We start from the raw sequence: 20,090 nt of genomic DNA, 5'->3' as shown, positions 1-20,090 counted from the left end.
CAACACAGATGGCAACAGAAAGCCTGCTAAGATTACAGTACCCAACAGAAGTGTCATCATGTCCCATTCACATTTCTGTCAGGAAAATACCTGCTTCCATCCCACTTTCACAAACATTAAGTGCCTGAAACCAGCAATCCCTCAGTTCACATTYTCCCTTCAAAGTGCCAGGTTATGCACTATCAGCAAATGAAGGTACTGGCACGTAGCATAATTTCATAACAATTCATTCAATATCCTGCACTAACATTTCAGACAACAGCTTTAAAAGTTTGTTTTCAAATTATTTTGTATGCATTGSAGGCTTTTTTTACTATACACGTCTGACAGCAATTTACTGTGGCATAGGATGGGCAGTGGATTGTTAGCACCAGACATAGACGGCAGGCCTCATATGCCACCCAAGGCACTGACAGATATTGGAGCTAGCACCAGTGACAATCACCTACCTGCTTTTTAAAATTCAGATGGCACATGCAATTAAAGAACGTGCCATTATTACCCCAGAGTTCTACCTGCTGCCTCTTCAAACTCAATGCCTGTCAGAAACAAAGTTCATAAAAAAAATCTGTGGGGCTTGATCCTCAGCCTGTRGATCCACTACATAAAGACACAGATATCTGTGCTCAAGTTCATATGATGGCTGAAGTTTGCCTTGCATGGAAATTTGAAGTGTTGGAGCATGAAGCGGTGACTGCTTTTCCATGTTATTGTTTAAAAATGCAAAAATTGCRTGCAGTATTTACCCTACTCAATTCCTAATGCTTTTCTACACTCCCCAAACAATAAACAGAAGCTTAGGTGAAAAGAGTATCAGTTTCCACACTGCAGGGCTCTGGAATAAACTACCTTTATGGATCTGTTCTCAAGCAATAACAGATAACAAGAAAGAGACATTTGCAAAATCTGTCTACAAAGACAAAAATACTGTTCTCAAAACCGAAATCTTTCCTTTTGTAGAATGAACTTTGTTTCCAGTGTCTGCCTAGATATTTCTAGCACAAATTTCCCTGAACAAAACAAAAACTCTGCACATCATCTGTGATGCTCTCTCTGAGCTGTAATTCCTTAATGAGGAACTTGCCCCAGAACAGAGGYTGCAGGTGATGCAGCATTACCTTTTAGCAAGGCAGGAACATGATGACTTGCATTCTCCTTTCTCAGCAATAAAATTAGACAGTGCCTGCGTGGCTCAGCACAAAGTTCACCTCCTTCAGAGTGGCTATCAGCTGAAATTGAAATCTTGCTGGGGCAAAATACAGCAGCCTGAAATAACGAGGGACAGATTAGACGACTAAATCCAGGTTTAGACACTACTGGGCTCAAGCAAATGGTCAAGTTACAGCAGTCTAACACGGCAGAGCACTACAGCTGAGCCATAGTAACTTCCTGTAACCATGTGCTCATRCATCACCTATTCATAAGACTGAGCAGCTTAATCTAAACCCCAGGGCAAGAGTTTAATATAACATGTTTTGCCCTACAACGGGGCTAGGCTAAGTGCACAACAGTTTTATTAAAGTTCATAGTATCACCATCYTAAGTAACTTATGCACAAATGACTTTGAGCCTAAATGACTTCTCAAAAACACTCTGCATCAGAGACTCCATTAAGGCACTAATTGCCCTTTCTGCTCTTAACTTCTGAAAAGGCTATTTCCATGTAGGAGCCCTGTTCCAAATATTTGGCTACTTTGGCTATAATATTCAGTGAATAAGAGTTATGATTATTCTAAAGGACATTAGAGGCAGGGAAAACGTTCTTCCTCGGGCTTAACCAGCAGGCAATCAGAACAGAGAGGCTTTGTACACAATTCAGCAATGTTAGTTTGCAAAGATGCATTTCCTGATTCACTGAGGAAACAACCTTAGCATGATGGCAAGAGATTTAAAATAAGAGGTGCCCCACTTTGTAAGAAAAAGGCTCATAGGATTCACTGGATGATTTATCAAGAAAGAAGTGCAGAAATTGACTTCTTGCATATGTAAATTTGACTGTTGCATATGTAAGCTTGACTGAAAATCTTGCATTTATGATTATTTCTGTTTCCTTGGGCTGGTATGTCAAAACGTCAAGTGCATTCTAACTCAAATAATCTATCATTATTGCACACAGCTTCAGAGAAAAAGAAGAAATCCATATTGTTTTTGACAACAGAAAAGCTCTTTTTATAATCTTTATGAATATATAAAACTAGCGGACTCCTATATACTGAAAGCCCATAAGCAGTCCTGGAGTGACTGTAAYGTACATAATCACACACATTATGCTGTTAGATAAAGCCTGTTCTCCTAAAAAACAGGTTCACAGGTCAAAAATTGTTGTTTTGGTTTATGGGGCTACTGCCTGCTCTTGCTTATTTTGAAATCAATGGAAAAATTCATGTTTGCCTTAGTAGAAAGAGGCCTGATCATGAACTTTCACCTCTGCTCAAAGAGACAGACTGGAGCCTGGTGTGATTTTCCTACTAAAGGAACGAAAACAGTACTGAAAGCAAGCAGAATAGCAATTGCAGGAACACAGGGAACAGGAGTGCTGACTTGCTGCTAAAGAGATAATAAGCAGCCTCAGAGCACTTACTAGAGGAGTGTCAGCTCCCACATCCACAGGGTGAGAAAAAAAACAGAGATCACCCAAGCATGACATGTATTGACAAACAGCTCCAAAATGAAACATTCTTATTGTTTAAAAGACAAACAAACAAAAAAAGTCAGGATTTTCCACTACTAAACACAAACTATTCATAGTTCCACTTAGCTCTGCGTAGGCTAAGGAATGGTGTAGCGTATAAATGCCATCACTGCCCAACCTTCTCCCACATTCATTCTGGCTGCTTTGAATATGCACTGTGGTAGTAACACCAGCGTGGCTGAGATCCCCTTCTGGCTAGGGCAGCATAGTAAATAAGGTAACTAATTTAAAGCATTAAGGCACATTAAGCTTTACTTGATTTAGGAGAAATGCTCTGATGACAAATTGAGACAAGATTGCAAAGTGAGTTTCCCAATGCAATCATATCAAGTTGAGGAAAACTACTGAAAAATGCAGCGATCAGAGGAATGTCACAAAGTTAAGTTGAAAGTTTACGCTGTAGTTTTAAAAACCTTAGGATGACTGATATCCTAGAAGGTCAAATTTCAACAAAACCATATAAAAGTCAGAAATCCTTTCAAGAAATTAAGAATAGAAAGCACTTTGCTCAGTATGACAGCAAAAATAGAGTTTCTGAATAAGCAGTAACCCAAGATTACAGGTAAGCTCTGTGTTGTGGCCAGTACCTGACTTGTTGTCATGCTCAGCACAAGGGCTTGCTTGGGGGAAAGCAGCAGCTGTCTGACTCCTTGCAGAACAAACCCCCGACGAGTACAGGCTGAAATCACGGTACCGTAGGTATGAGGTGATACCACAGGTGACACCAACAAAATGATGTCCCCTAGATCAAAAAGAGGGTAAGAAAAGCAGCATATTATTTCTACAGAATCTGTAGCCAATCTCATAGTGGCCAACTCCAACTGGAAATGCATCCCAAATGGAGATACCACATTCCGTGATGCGCTCTATCCAGCCCATAATGACAGCTATACAAGGCCAGATGAGAACAGAAAAGCTTATAGAAACATGAAAATCTCTTTGTGAATCAACTATTGCAGTCAGTCTGGCTCATCAAGCCAGTCTATGAGCTATTCCTCTCTTTGAAGTATCCATCCAGCTGCCTATACTCTTGGTTCATGAGAGCTGCGTGTCAGCCCCTGCCAGGCTCTGCTTGGACATCACAAGTACTGCCAGCAATCTGACAGCAGCGAGCTCCCTGAAAGCCCAAGGACCTGGCAAGCTGGCTGTGTTGGTGAGCAGCTGAATAAGGCSAAGACTAACTTTATCCACTCCAAGGTACATGAAGCAACTCCATCAGTGCTCTCTGCTCTTACTGGTCGCCATTGTCTGTAGCTACAGTCTTCTTCACCGCTACCTTTGGCTTCCTGTCATCTTTTCTTTGGCCCTGTCTTATGTCCATCCTATGGCATAGGCTACTGAGGCTTTGGATCAGCCTCTGATCATGACCCAACTSCATTCTTGTCTGGTACCTCTGTGGCCCCACAAGTTCCTGACCTTGGTCATCATCATAACATCAGCSTTCCTTCTCTGCTTGAGTTTCTTTTGAACCTTATAGAGGGGTTGGGCTGCCTGTGTTGGGCTTACATCCCTTATCCCAGTAGCTAAGTTTATATAAACAAAAGAGTTTATGCTAGGTTAGAAACTAGGGTTTACACACTCCTATTTTCTAAGCTGCAGGCTCAAGGCATTGCCAACAGGGTGGCAATACACACTACAGCATGCTCAGCAAACACAGACACCTCTCAAGTAGCATCTAGGGGCCATCTAAGGCCTACGACATTGCTCAAGGCTTTTCCATGARGCCTCTGATCTAAGGTCCTTGATTTGTTCTAATACCGTCCTTAGTCTCTGCTCTTGCTACTGCTTTTAGTATTATACTCTTCTAACCCTACGATAGCTTTATYCTGTACACAGGGTACATTCAGATCCATAACCTTCCAAGAAAGAGCTCTGAGAAGATATATGCTTCATAATACGCTACATTGCCCTGTTAACTTTCCTTAGCTCTGACAAAATTACATAATAAGGTTGGAAGTATTTTAGTCTCTGTGCTCCAGTAAAACTATCAGCTTTGAACATTTCTTGGAGCTGTGTTCTTTGTGATATGGATATCTACCTCCCAAAACCTGACCAGGCCTTAGCCTGCTACTTCAAAGCCATGACAACAGAAGAGGGAAAACTTGTGTTTATTATCCAGGATGGGATGGGCAGGGCACTTTTCCTTAAAATTTCTATATGCCTTTCATTTTATATGCTCTGAGTGCTACATCCATCATACCTGACAAAACTCAATGTTATAGATGGTAAGACTTTTACCTCTCTCAAGTTGAGAGCATTTAAATAAATGTATTTCACATAAACATACCCCAAATTAACAATCATATTTCCTAGGGTCAGTAGTAAAGCTTTGATTCCTGTGAAGGGGCAGCAGCATATTTGTTCTGCATGCTCTTTATGCTGGTCCTCTCTCCCAGAGGAGCTACACAGAATGGCTAAGCTTGGAAGGAACCTCTAGAGATCATCTAGTCCAACCTTCCTGCTCAAGCAGGAACGCCTAGAGCATGTGGCGCAGGGTAGCTACCAGACACCTGGCATAAGAAGTCAGTGAATATTTCCTTTCCTTAACATTCCCATAGGGTTTCTGCTCCCACACCAGCTTCTCCAAGTCATGATACAGCTATCTGAGGAGCAAGGGTTGGAATTGACTTCCTGAGCCCAAATGCAGATGGAACGTGGTGTGGTGTAACTCAGCAGCCCACATCAAATGTGAATCATTAATGGCCATAAAAGGAAGGGGAGGCAGAAAATGTGACTCATTCCATCAGCAGCAACCAGCTGCCATCAATACCAATCCCAAATAACATAGTCAATGGCTGTCTGCCAAGCTACTTGAGTTAACATGCCCACTCATACCAAGGAGTGTAGCTCAAAAGGTGAGAATTTCCTTTCTTTCCTTATTTTCTTCTCTATTTTCCTGTCCTCCCCTATGTCACTTTTCCTTCCTGTTTTGGGTTTATGCCTGCATTCTTTTCTCAAACTTTCTGTCCTTTGGCAATTTCATCTTATGTTTCTCCTTTCTATGCCAGTGTAACCCTATTTTCCTCCTGCCATCTTCCCCCTAACAGCTGCTCAGCTTCCATAAGTCTTTTTTTCAGTGGAAATAGCTTCACTCGTGGGAGTAGAAACAGGATAGCAATGCTCTAGTAGCACCATCTCAAAACCACTTGTGCTTTGCAGAGATCAAGCTCTAGAGAGACTCAGCTACAGAGTGCCAGCACACTGCTCTACATCAGACACCTCCATATCTCACAGGTCCTTCTTAGCCTGTAAGGTCTGCATGCCTTGGCACAGTCAGCTTGCTGCTAGGTAGTAATTCAGACAGTGGAAGGCTACTCCCACAAAGGAAAAAAGGRAATTTTGGCAGAGAAGCCAGCTTTATAAAATGCTTTAATTTTTGATGGAGCCATTTCATCCAATAGTTATATTCACCTCCTAACCAGCAGAGGCAGACAATCTCTAAACAGATAAATATGCAGTTTAGGACACTGTTCAACTCTTCACAGAAATGTTTTCTTGATAAATATGCTCCTATGAGCAGAAATTTCCTGGGTTTTATTCTTATCTTTCAGTGAAATCCAAGTAGCCTAGAGGACTCTAGTAGCTACTTCCATGAGGAASAGAAGATCATAATACTCCTCTGTCCCTTCATTTTAGGCAATAATGTTTCAGTGCAGACTCATTCCTGGATCTAGACCTGGCCAGGTCACAACACAGGGAAATCCAGGGAGACAAATTTCCTGAAACAGGTAGGCTAGATCAAGGAAATATTGTGAAATCTCAGTATTTGTTCCCTATCAGTGACCTTTGGTGGTTGCAACGAGTGTTGCAGGAGCTTGAGACAGCAATGGACCCTGCAGAAGAACCTTTTCCTCCTCCTCTTCTGCTCCAGCTGATGAAGAACTCTGAGGTCTAGAGAAAAAAAAACAGCAAGCATTAAAAGTTGTTATGCCAGGCTCTGACTCTAGTCCACTTTCTACAACAAACCAAGACCACAGAAAGTGCTCTGGTAAAAYTGCTTTACTGGAAAAACATTTTGTTCACTTGTCCCTGACATAAGCTACATCAAGGTCTCTCCRACTGAGTATTTTCCAACATTACCACTCTAAGGCTCTCTGTGTTCAATTAAAAGTTGCTAATGCAAAGTGATCAGCTTGGCAAGGATATGTGGGAATCCAGCCATACAAGACTACATTACCAAAGTTTTTTCTCCCTGTAGATATGTCTTAGTTACTATTTAGTTGTGGTTTAGTAGTCAGAATCTAGGCAGTTTGAAAGCTACTATGATGCTCCTCTGGCATTTCATGTTCAGCAACAAGCACAATCAAGCCTGGCAGAGATGTTTAAGGGCAATGAAATATCAACAGCATTCCTGCATACCTAAAAGGACCAAACGATGGGATGGTGAGTGTAAGTTCTTAGGTGGGGGGCTGCCAATAACAGAACTAGAGTCTGCAGAACACAGGCTGCTCAGGCAAACCTGCCTGCCTCYGCCCCTGCCACCGAGCACCCAGCACTGGAGCACAGCCTGCTTGTTCACTCCCTGCAGGATCTGCTGCTGCTTGCAAGTGAAAGCCAGAAAACAGAACACGGACGTGTAGTTTGTATTCTAGCCTCCCAATGGATGAAGTTACCAGCATTAAGACTGGCTAGTTATACTATTATTCAATTTAGTAATAATAACAGCAGAAACCTGGGGCGTGAAGATCCCTGTATAGGGGCAGCTATCCCATGCAATTGCACAGGCCTGTGCAGCAAACATGACAGCCAGGGAGAGGCTGATTCTCCTGATCAGCAGAACTTTTTTTGCAGCYCTAAGCTAAAGCTTTCCATGAAGAGCTGTAAAACAAATGTTTCAACCCATAGCCATTGCATCCATGCTTGCAGCAGCCAGAGGGGTGCTCCAGAAGCCAACAGAAGACAAGTGCCTCTTCTCTTCCTCTCCAGGCCAAAGTACTCTCAGTTTCTTATAATAGTTGGAAGAAAACAGTTTCTGAGCAAGCAGAGCACTTTGCTTGCACATTAAATGTGCTTCCCGGATTCTTGTATCTGAGTCTCAGCCCAGGAATTTGCAAGGCTGCCAGGAAGGGATGTGATTCTTTCACACTGTGGAAAGTACTCATATCTTCATGGAAAAGACCCAGGCAGCTTTGGGAAAAGCACTGGGAAGGAGTTTTGCAAGAGTGTCTAGGCTACCCAGCCAGCCTTCTGTCTCTGTGCAGGGGGAAGATGGTGTGAGCACCACTCAGTACTGGCTTCCACCAAGCCAAACAGAAGTTTTTGTCCTTTTTCCAGCGTTTTCCTGATGCAACTCTGCTCTGCTAGGTAAGACCAAGAACTGACTTCCAGGCAGCCCAACATCAGTGTTATAAACCACACAAGTTCAAAAATAAAATCCATGAGATTCTGCTCGTCTTAGGCAGAAATGGATTTAATAGGAGGCTTTGGGTGCTGAAGTTCCCCTCCCTGCAGCATCACCCAGCAGAGCTCTAGGTTGCATGACAGAGTAACAGCTGCTTAGCAATCCAATTCACTCTGCAGCCACATCCAGCCCTTCTGAGAGCAAGAGTCCTGACTTGTGAACCTTCCTTGTTCTCAACTCTGTATGACCCCCTGTTGCTATGCTCTCAATTCCTAAACTGTGCTTCTCATGCTGACGGCTACCATTAAGATTTTCCAAGTCACATTTAGTTTTCATATCCTTTTACCCGATTCCTCCAAATAACTTTTTCCATTTGAAACTCCAAATGTCTGAACAGTTCATATGGAASGGATGTAAGGCAAAGTTATGTCTGGAGATCAGGGCTTCTGGCAAAGTATCCCTCAGGGGCAAATAACCTCATAGCATTTCTCCAGCTCCAGGTGCTACTGGATGTCTCAGAACAGGGTGAACAGCCATATCTGCCACAGAAGGTCCAAGAACAGGTGTTGCAAATGTACAAAACGGGCCAGAAAAGTCATGGAAGGCAACTGTGCAAGTCCCATGCCTTGAAATACCTAATATCTATTGCAGAGGAGAAAGCCCTGTGAAAGGAGAACCTGAGCAAACTGCATTAACTCATCCAGCAGTGCAGGAACATATGCTCCAGACTGCACTCTCCTTCACCGAGAGGTGATGGTTGATGCATAAAGACTAAGCACACCAGCAATCTCCTTTTGGGAGACCTRCAATAGCTCAGAACTGTGCAAGCCAAGGCCCTCACCTTGCTCCGAGATAGCCACAAGCCGGGCTGGGGACACCAGGCCGTGCAGCAGCAGCTCTCCCTCCAAACCAGAGGCAGAGCTCCCTGTGCACACGGCTCTCCAGGCACGGCAGGTAGGCGAGAGGCTCCGCTCGGCCTCGGCAGTAGAGGCCGTTGATGGAAGCGCCGTCTGTCACCTGGGCCAGCTGGGGGTCCCAGGGGCCCATGATGTTCTGCAGGGTGCTGCAGGCCTCAGGCCCTCTTGCACCCAAGGCCAGCACGGGTGGCATCTTGCCGGTCTCTGGAGCATAGGAAGGAGGCAGTTTTTCTGTGAAAGATAACACACATGTGGGACCAAAGCACAGTGCTCCAAACTCATTCCTTTCAAGGGCTCTTCTCAGACCATTCTTCTGCTCAAATGAGTGAGTTTATCAGCAATTCCCCTCCCATTACATTTTGCCAAGGTGACAGCTTATTTACCCATCTAAGGTGAGCTTTGCTCTATCACGCTGGATTAAGATAACTCCATGGTTGCCTGTCCTGAGGGTGTTATGCTAGTGACCAGCTCTATGTTTTTACCCCCATGGTAAATCTGAAATAATTCCAGGTATTTTATCTGTCAAGGAAAAGGGTTGCCTCACATTTGCTGTGGGTAACGGGGTACACAGCAGGAGTTACTACAGAGAACTGATAGAAGGCAACACTAACTTCTTGTGCCATATCTTGCTCAGACCCTCAAGGCTGATTCTCCCTAGTTCCTATTGCAGGTGTTAGAGTTAGGGAATATCATTCTCTGCTTTGAGGTTTATACTATTTACATCATTTGTTGCATAAGAATCAGAAGCCAGAACAATAGAGCTCTGGAACAGGAAGGTAATGGAGAAACTGACTGTAAATATTTAAAATCATCGTTCTCAAGCTACAGGTAAAAATGCAATCTGCACATTTGCATAGCAATTTGCAGCTCAAATTGTCCCTTCACAGAAAGAATTCTTAAATAAGGTGCAAGGCACAAAGCACCGATGCAGAACTGCTGCCTCTCAATGACTGGTGATTTAGGKTTTTCTTATTTCACTTCTGAAGTTTTTCTTTAGCTCTCCTGTCAATATGAATGTATTATGTACACAGAGCAGAGAACAGCAACTGCAATCCCCCATCTGAGCCAGTTCCTACTGTTTCCAAGCATAAAAAGGGAGCAGGGTCACCGCAGAGCTTTTCTCTTGGATTAAGTTGGTCTTCATTCATCATCTGTTTAAGGAAAAGGAAACTTGATTCTCTCCATCTACCCACAACCTTCCCCAAAAGAACTGGATGAGATATACATGACTTCATGTCACAGGCAAGCCTTCCAGGAGAAGTCCTTGGCTTAAAACAAAGCAGCCAAATGCAGAGGCAAGCTCCACACTTGGCAGATAATGGAACGATTCTTGTTCTAGAGGTTTATTGCATTAGCAATTAATACTACTCAACACACACTGAGACAYGTTTTGCTATCTCTGTTTCACAAATGGAGAAGCTAAACACCTAAATGGTAAAGGCCAACATTTGCAAATATTGTTTTTTAATGTTAAAGGCTTTGAACTTTAACTTTAGAGACCTGTAACAGATTTCACTGGCTTTATCCTCTCAGTGACTCATCTCAGGCTATCTTCTATAGGCAAAGTGTGACATTTGGGTGATGGTTTATCATCCAAAGCAAATAGGGGATGGCTAGATCAGTTGTCTTTCAGGTGACATGCTCTTTTAGTGCTCCTAAAGGTCAAGGGAAAACTATAGACCCAGAGGCAATGGGAGGACTGAAGAAGGGAGAATTACAGGAGGTTTCTCTGTAACTGAAACCTCCAAGAAAATTAGTGAAAGGTAAATTAGTATATTTAACTCACATGAACCTAACCCTGAAGAACAGTGCAATTTGGGAAATCTCTGCACAGAAACAACTAAAGCAGCTTGAGATAAAAATACACAGAGTTAGAATACACACTATTCGACAGGGGGAAGAGACAAAGTCCAAGGTCTTATCTTATTATCTCCAAAAGAAATGATATGGGCGCATTGATAAATTGTAATTCTGAGAACCTTTCCCATGCTCACAGCACCATGTGGGTCTTCAACTTAGTACAATTACAGATCTTCACCCCAGTGCTATCCCACAGCTTAATCTTGGAAGGAAAACTAGACCTCACCTGAGCTAGAGAGCAGCACCTCATGCTGAGGATAGAGCAGGCGGAGTCCACAGATATCCAAACCAGCAGTGAGGACCAGCTGCAGCATGTGATGGACAGCAAGGGGACGGCGGAACAGGGTTTCCAACAGCAGCACCATGGCAACCTGAGCAGCAAGAGCACAGGGGAGAAACGAGCCAGGCGCTTCCCACAATGATCACACAGCTGCACCTCGCTCCTCACCTTGAATTCCCAGCCCTTATCTATATTGCAAGAGCCACAAAGAGGCTTTCTTCTCATTTATGCTTACATACAGTTTAGGACAGTAGGCTGCTAGCCTCAGACTGGATCATAACAATCTACTACTGCTAATAAAATTGTGCCTTTTGTCACAAACTTACTAATAAAGGGTTTCAAGTTATTTGGGCAGAGAATGGAATGTATCARTCCTGCTGTTTGACTGTTATTACAGAAACACAGTCAAATAATAATAGGTCAACTGGTTGTTTCTTTATACCTCCAAAAGTGCCAAAATCAACATAAGAATCAAACAGCAGACATCACTGGTACTGCTCATTAATTTATATTTTGAAATCTTCTTTCCAGATGAATTCAATTCAGCTCATCCTTGTGCACAGGAAGATATACCCTGACACCCACTGAATCTATCTACCCAAAAGGGGAAGTAAATCATCCCGAGTCCTGCACTTTCGCATCAGAAGAAATGTATTGTTTCAAGAAGCACATGCTTTACGACAGAAAGCTGTATGGTACATGAAGCTCCGCAGGTAATAAATTGTCTAGCTGTAGATCAGGCAAGCATGATTGTMTTGGCCTCAGATTTGTGCATGGTTCTCCTGTCTGTAGAGACACAGAGTGCTATCCCCAGCAAGGAGCTTTGCTGCAGTGAATGCCAAATGAAGTCAKCATTACTGGACACTTCAAATGAAATGCTACTTGTCCATAAACACATAATGAGCCTCATAACATCATGAAAAATGAAGTTACAAATATCCTCAAATCGTAAGTAGTCTAACTAGGAACAAAAGCCCTGCTTCTTTATATTTATCTAGTTCTACTCCTGGTATTAACCCATTGTTCATAACAGCCAGAAAAGAAGGATTTTTCTGTAGCTGCTAGGAGGTCTGYGAGTGTATTCCTGCCCTTGGGGATTTGGTTGCCTGGGCTCAAAGCCAGTTTGGATAATGCAGCTGTGCAGTGCTGAGAAACCTTGGCAGGGACCTTGCTCTCCTTAACTTGGGAGTGGTCTTTAAAGCTCAGGCACTTGGCCCTGGTCCCTGAGCTGTGTTGTAAGTTTGTCTGTGCCCAGCTTCATTCCTCCCTGATTCTGGCCTTGATCCTTACCTGCTCACTTGACTTTCTGGATTGCCCTCAACACTATGGACTTGCAGGGCAGCCACTGGACTCCTGTCTGACTCTGGCTGGACCTGCTCTCCTGCTCTTGCTCAGGTAGGGTGGAATTGCACCCCTGCCAGGGAGATCACCTGCCCTGCCTGCCTTGCTGTTAGCATTAGTTCTTGATCTCCTGCCTATACCACAGCACCCTGCCCTTGCTGGAGAAGTTCTGTATAAGTCCAAGTGAGGAATTGCAACAGAGACATTATGAGGTATTTCCCAGCTGTGCCAAGCACTGCATATCTTCACATCCTAATCAGGAATTTGGAGCATCTTCCAGGAGCAAGCCTGGCACATGCTAACCATTCTCAGCAACAGACTTGCTGCACTTTCAGGAAGAATAAAGTGTATCTGCACCTTCCTGAATCAATATCAAGAAGAAACTCTGTCAAGTCAAACAGCTATGCTCTTTGCTGTGTAAGAACTAAGAAGCATGAATTGCCATAGTTAATCTCATACATGGGCTGGGACCAGTAAATTCTGGTATGTGTACTTAAACTGAGGCAAATGTGATTAAATTACCATAACCTTCCCTTCTAGGCTAAGTAGAATTTCTATTTGCAGAATTACAACTCAGATAGGTACCATAAACTTCAGAAGTGTGCATCATTTTTCAGAGCTCAGTTTTTAAACAATATGTAGCATTTTTTGCAGTCATGTGGATTTGAGTTACCAAAATTTGTCCACTGCTGCYGACTGGCACCTGATCAGAAGCAATTTCTTTCACCAGAACCCTTCATAATTTAATCTTACATGACCCAGTGCAATAAGGACATTAATACTGAGGCCAAAAGATTTAGCTGATATGTTTAAGTCTGAGAAATTGAGAACAGCATTTGTACCAAAACTAAAGATTGCTATTCCAGGTCATTTTTAACTGTCTCAATTTTGCACATCATTCCACACCTCAGGAGCTTTTTTACCTCAGTGTCTGCATCTCYGCTAGCCTCGATGGTGCTGCTGTTGGGGAAATAGGTCTCAGTAGTTTCTACTGTCTGCCAGTAAAACCCAGCTGGAACTTCAAAAACCTTCTCCACGGCCTGAAATACAAAGAACATCTCATTTGTATGTTATCCTGATCCCTCACATCAAAAGCAAAGAAAAAAGTATACTTAATGTTAATAGAAGTGATAATGGCTCAGTCTAATTAGTCCAGGGTTGTTACCACACCATTTGCTTTATGTTCCATTAGTTCTAACTAAATGACAGGCCAAGAACATGAATCTGCAGTGGTGTCCGAGAGGTKGAGCAGTCCCATGGTCATCCATACGTGCAGGGCCACTGACATGAACGGGTGTTACCTGCCAAACACACCACAGGATGGAGCCCAACAGCCTGAGCATCTGGATTCTTTGGGAATGTGTTGGGCACCCAGCAGAAGGCGGTTTTGTAAAGACAGCACTCTCAAATTGTCCAAAATGAAGGGGTAGGGAAAGGCTTGTATGGATTTTTACATGCCTCTAACAAAAACCAATGCATTTTTCCTATGTTAGGTTGCTGCAAGTGCCACAGTAGCACATACACCTATGCAAACGACACTGGCCTTTGGGGCACAGCACTACAAAAACAGAGCAGTTTTCAGGCTCAGCACCAAGCAACTTGCACACGAGCACGTTTGGGGATGGTTACGATTTGTCACTTAGGAGAAACTGCTCCAACTCCACGACACAGTCCCCAAATAAACACAGCTTCTCAAAGTCATGAAGCTCTGGTTCAAGGACAAGGTGATGTTCTTAGCTATGCCATTACTGAGCACGCCAGGGCTCAGATCCATTCACGCACACGGCACAGTGAGCAGGATTCTTTCCAAGTCTAAAACGTGTCACATCTGGGACACTGGCTCAGGGGGTGCATTTCAGAGCAGCTTCACTGTTTTTAAGGCCTCTAGCTTGATTTATTGCAGGCCTGAATCAGTCCTGTTTTCTCATTTTTCTTCAGATGTTACTGAAACCTGTTCCACAGAAAGGAAATTAAATTTCAACATGGTTTGATTAAGACTTAAGGATAGAAAAATACACTAATTAAATGAAAACTTGTCCATTCTGGGTTATAAGGTACATATAATGTCATTTAATTGGGCAATCACTTGAGAAAGTTTTCAGGCTGCTTGGCAAATGATAGAAACAAACCTTCCTGCAGTTATTTAAGAACTAGAAAACAAAATTAGCCTGAACAATATTAAAAMCCCCCTGACATCTGACAGCTCCTTTCTGCTTCAGCAGCCTTTTGTGTTCTCTCCCTCCTGCGTTCCCTTCGCTTCATGGGAGATTTGCCTGGAAGCAGAACAAGGGATTTGACATTTCACCTGGTTTCGGTCAACACAACTCCACTGAAGTCAGTGTTTTGACAGCTCTCAAGGATTTGGCCATGGTTTTCTGCAATCCCTTGCTCACCAGCCTCTGCTTGCGATATTACACTTGCTTGCTGTGGAAAATACTCTCATAGAAAGAAGAACTCACCAGGGTATGGAACTAGAGGGTCCTCCTTTTCCTGTATGTGCTGCCAACTGCTGCATACAGGAGTCGCATGGTGCAGTGARCACAGGGAGACCAGACAAGCCTCACAAAACAAGACTGCAACAAGACTCCAGCCTCCCATATACTGCAGCTGTTTGTTCCTCAGAAAAGTCTAAATGCTATGAACTTTCGAGAGAGAAAAGTCAAAGGGACAACTGCCAGATTAACTCTAGCCTACTTTTCTATAGAAAGCTGCATTACAGGCACCCAGCTGCAGGCACAGCAAGGCTTAGGTAAGCCAAGGTACAATTGATTTTTATGTAATAAGACAGTGTGAGCCAGGGCACTGTGATCCTAGGCTTGCTGCCCCACGGCTTCTCTGCCCACCAGCAGAGCAGGGATCTGGCCATACCTGCTAGGGAAGCAAGGCCTCTGGAAATTGTTCCTACAACCTGTCAGACTGTATTTTCTAGCATCCAACCTAAACACGACTTCACAAAGCAGCAGAGAAAGAGCCTGGAAAAGTCTTATTAGTTCCTCTAGAAGGGCTTTTTCCTCTGGGGTAAGACCAGCTAGAGAGCTGCAGCATGACAGCCCCTGTGTGGTCTGCTCTAGCTAAAATGTGCCAAGGGAAGCAGCTTCCTGACATGGCCTTCCTATACAGTGCATGCTTTATAATGGAGCTTTCCCATATATTTACAAGAAAATCATATAGAGGTTCTTATAATGAGATGAGCCCTGTTTGGCATATAACATCTAATAAGGCCCCAAGGCAAGTTCCCMAAACTCTTACTGAAATTATCTTGATTTTCATGGCATTTATTTACATGCTGCATCAATGCTGTCGTGCAGTGTTCCACACAGACACAGAGAAGGCATGAGGATTRATTTCACCTGGGGGCTGCTGCTTCTCTTAATTACACCAGCCACACTATAGCAGTTGTAAAGCTCCTGTGCAAACCGAGCAAAGGAGAAAGCTCARCAATTAGTGCCCACCTGCACCCTGGCAGGCACAAGAAGGGATCCCTTCCCCATGCACCACTCAGAGCAGAGCGAGTCCAGCCCTTCATACCTGGCTGAAACCCTACGGTTCTGTAAAGAGCACTGAAAATCTGCTGTCTCACAGCCCAGACATTAGGCCTGCAGAAAAATGTACCCTACAGCCAGCCAGAGGGGATGCAGTAGCCCTGGGGATATTTTGGCTTATGCCGTGACAGGCTTTGAAGCCAGAGATCATTTCACCACAACCATCGCAATGACTGGGTCTCCCTGACCCACTTTAAGGGAGGAAGATTTCTTCCAGCACTGAAATCCTCTTCATCCCTATCAATACTATCAGAAAGGAGGGAAGGGCATGTCTATAATTCTGCATTTGAAGGATTTTTGTGCCTTTCTCAACTATTATCCTTTTTCTTTCTTGTTCTTTGGCAGACAAATCCTGATTTCTGCTACCTTAAGACACTGGAAAAGACTGATTAGTGCCACAGCTAGGATTGAATGCATATATTTTTCAAAAAGTGTTAAAAACCAGATTCCGTTTCAGACAATATACTGAAATGCAACACTGCGTTTACAGGAAGGAAATTCAGAACAAAAACATCTTGTAAAATATTGAGCAGAGGCGAGAATAAGAACATTTTAAAGGAGGCTGGAACTTGCATTTCAGTGGAGCTGTGTACAGCAAAAACATGAATATTTAATCATCACACAGAAATATGCCCAAATCTAATCTCTCTTCTTGCTTACAGTATATTCTGTTCTCATTTACAACAACAAAGAAATGGTTTCTGCTATTAAGTGACCTAAAGAGTCTTTTAAGTCACAACAAGACTCTTGTAGGCTGAGGAATGTTTCCCCRCCACAGCAGGAAAGAAGAAACTGAAGAGGAATCTTTACATACTCCCAAGTCTTATCCTCTTGCACTCAAGGGAGTATCTGATGCAAAAATTAGCCATTATTGCTATGGGACAGCACCCAAACCCCTTTGAGAAAAGGCTCCATTACCCCCAAAGCCAGGCAATGAATTCTGTACCTATGTCCCTTCCCTCCACTGAACACAGCAGCGATAGCAGAACTGGTCTCTGGCCCAGTGCTAACATACTAGCAAGGCTCACGTCTTGCATGATACACTAAACCCTGCCMCTGAATTAAGCTGCATTGTACTTGAACTCTCTCTTCTCTCTGTCAAATTCCACTGTGCTAGTGCAGAAGTCCTTGCAGMACCCAGACTCACACAGCAGAAGGGCTGGGGACAGAGGTGGGATATTTAAAGGCTTTGTCACCGAAGACAGGCAGTTTTGGTGACTCTTTCAGGCAGTTTGAAGTTGCTGCTCATGTCTCTCTGCCTGCATTTCAGACAGGGAAAGAGGTTTCTTAAAAACACGAAAGAAAGGACAAGACTAACTTCCAGTCTTTCTGCCCATTATCTACTATCATGCACAGTACAAACAGCTAAGCCCATTAGCTTGATAGTTCTTTTAAACTGCTCTTCTGAAACAATTAGTGATGGTCACAATTTAAATGCAAGCTATCAAATTTTAGCAAGAGTAAACAAATATAAAAGTTCATTCCTCCCCAAGCTATTTCTTCATCTCTATGCACTTAGAGAAACATCACTGTAGAGCTTTTCCATTTTAAAGTTTAGGGTTTTTTTTAAATTACAAATGCCAAAAACATAATGAAATCCTGGCCCCACTAAAAATCTATGGTGAACTCCAAAGGACTCAGCTGGGGCCAGGAGGTCACTTTCTCCCTTCCATCCTCATGCAGAAGAGGCACATCCACATCCTTAAGATCCAGCCACAAAGCTAGTCTCCATCCAATGATATATTCCTGTAAATTCATATAGATGAGGCCCCAGGACAAATGTCTCACCCACAGGTGAGTCACCTCCATATGGACTCATTCAAATGTTGTGCTGTGAATGAGCACACCTCCTGTCCACCAGCTTCAGCCTAAACCCCAAACAGTCCAGGTGTTTTAAGGGTCAACATCAACCATGCTGCAAACTCCAACCACCTCCTGGCTCTGGTTTGGAGAGACAAACAAGCTGAGATGCCATTTTCGGCATTTCATCAGCACTGCCCAGTTCAGCAGCTCAGCAATCATATCCTTCAAGTTTTAGCATCAGGCTCAGCAGAGGCTTCAGGGGAAGAAAACATAGCCCTGAGCCATATACTAAGTGTGACAGCTTATAGCAACACGTGGATCAGGTCTGAGAGCCGGGCAAACTACACCGCACTGCAGGTAGCTCCGGCTGTTCTGGCCATTAAACATTCAATGGCCTCACRTGGGTTTGCAGGCTTGCTTCTCAGACAGGACGAAAGGGAGAAAAAGAGAACACTTGGAGTAATAAAACAAAAAGAATAACATAACTACCACCATCTGTGAGGCACTGAACCAGAGCACGGCATTAGTTATTGCAGCTGTATTTGCATGTGACAGGCAGCGACCTCAAAGCCAGAGTCAGGTGGAGACAAGATGCTGTTGTGGCGAGTAGCAGTTCTATGAACAAGCCTCTCAGCAGCAGTGTTAGAAGAAGTCACAGTAAATGATAGTGGAAGGTACCAAAGCCATTCAGCAAGGGTAAAGTTATGATGGTCGTGGTGAAACCATGAGACAAATTCATTCAAATACTAAAGCTCTGGGTTTTCTTGTCAAGCCTATGCTGGGAAAGCAGCCTCTTCTAATGCAGGTACCTGTGTGGGTTGGGAGTTCAGCAACACAGTCTGGAAGGTGACCAGAAAGGTGGCAAGAAGTGAGTAGCAAGAAGGGTCCCAGTGTTCTGGAGAGCAAGRGAAATCCTGCCTGCTTTATTGGGAGGAACGGCTGGAGGCAGAGAGCCTCAGTGGTGGCTACATATGTTGCCCRTGTCCCTGAGGTTCATGCCTACATSCTAAGGCTTAACAGGAGAAGGCCCTTACATTTACTTTATGCTAAAAATGAAGCAATCCTTTTGGCTGACAAGGAACATTGTAACTAATAACCTCTGTGAAGATTACATTACTCCACACCTAACCTGGAATTTTAATGACAGGGTTGAGAATTTACTTTTCATTTCCAAGGTGAAATACTGCAGGTTAATAGGCTGTACATGTAACACTGACAACAGAGTCTCAAAGCAAGAGAAAAGCAGCCTATCTGGGGTTCAGGACAGACTGAGAAACCACCACACCAATTGAGAGAAAATGTTTGCTCACTCTAGCRAGCAATGTGCTTAAAGGTTACTACCTTTTCTGCCACTAAATGCTTATAAACCACACAGAGCTTATCAGTACAGAAGYAAGCTGCAGTTTTATTACCTCATGTTCACCCTTCCTTCATTCTTGSCTATTCATTACATCCACCTGTAAGGACAACAAACTGTTTGGAGCAAGAAGGGGTGCTCCCTGCCTGCTTTTCTAACACAGAATAGCAGGATACATTGGTCTACTTAGGCTTGTGTACATGGCTACAATATATGTAGCATATAGGCATCAGGGGCCTTCTACAAAGCTTCCAATCTGATAAAGGTGACTGAAAACAATGCTGCACCACTTCCACGGTTGTTTTCTTAATGATGCTTGAGCACATTTTCAGTTAGTACCAATTGGTAAAGCCCCAGGGCAGGTAACAGGGTTAGCTGCTATCCCTGAGAGCCTGGATCATTGCACCTTGCTTGGAGAAGCCAGCCCTCATTTAACTGCAAGATACATATGTCAAAAAGCTATTATACCTAGTGGTCTCAGTGCAATTGAGGCCGTGAACTTGAGTGGCACCGTAATTCTGAACATGAGAACACAATCTTAAATTGATTTCAGTTTTTCTTTGCCACTGAGGCAAAGATTCTCTCAAAGTATCTGCTATTTTGCTGTTCAGTTTCTACAGACTTATAACTCCCATAATGAGGGATATGCATAAAGGCCCTGACTCTTAAAAGAGGCTGTAYTTTATACCTTACAAATGCTCAGCAAATTTATCCTTCCCAAGTATGTCAGACTGCTTTAAAGCACTTGTCTGTATTTAAAAGCTACAGTGTCTGCAAATCAAATTGAAGACTCCTCCTTCCTTCATGGAAGTGGGATAAAACTTCAGGCAAATTGCTCAGGGCACTGCTAAGCCYCTAAGATTTCAGGATATTGATTCTCAGAGTAAGATTAATCCCCAAATCTGGTTGAAACTGCAGAAGTTCGCACGCAACATTATTTTCAGAACTGGACTTAGA

The 20,090-nt window shown here is 43.4% G+C and overlaps 1 protein-coding gene across 1 annotated transcript in view; it reads right to left on the bottom strand.

Annotated features, from left to right (window-relative positions):
• CUNH16orf71 (chromosome unknown C16orf71 homolog) overlaps positions 1–20,090 on the bottom strand; it is a 64,359-nt gene that overhangs the window by 9,035 nt on the left and 35,234 nt on the right. Inside the window, exons 14-19 of the mRNA XM_026049096.1 lie at positions 13,355–13,471; positions 11,037–11,181; positions 8,875–9,181; positions 6,477–6,583; positions 3,280–3,434; positions 1,119–1,266 (exon numbers count right to left, since the gene is read on the bottom strand). Coding sequence (XP_025904881.1) covers positions 1,119–1,266; positions 3,280–3,434; positions 6,477–6,583; positions 8,875–9,181; positions 11,037–11,181; positions 13,355–13,471 — 979 coding nt within the window. The remainder of the gene's footprint in view (positions 1–1,118; positions 1,267–3,279; positions 3,435–6,476; positions 6,584–8,874; positions 9,182–11,036; positions 11,182–13,354; positions 13,472–20,090) is intronic.

The sequence above is a fragment of the Nothoprocta perdicaria genome, unplaced genomic scaffold, assembly GCF_003342845.1.
Source record: "Nothoprocta perdicaria isolate Ctin4 unplaced genomic scaffold, notPer1 scaffold_59, whole genome shotgun sequence".
NCBI lineage: Eukaryota > Metazoa > Chordata > Aves > Tinamiformes > Tinamidae > Nothoprocta > Nothoprocta perdicaria.
The sequence above is the reverse complement of the archived record's forward strand: the minus strand, read 5'-3'. Positions and strand labels throughout refer to the sequence as shown.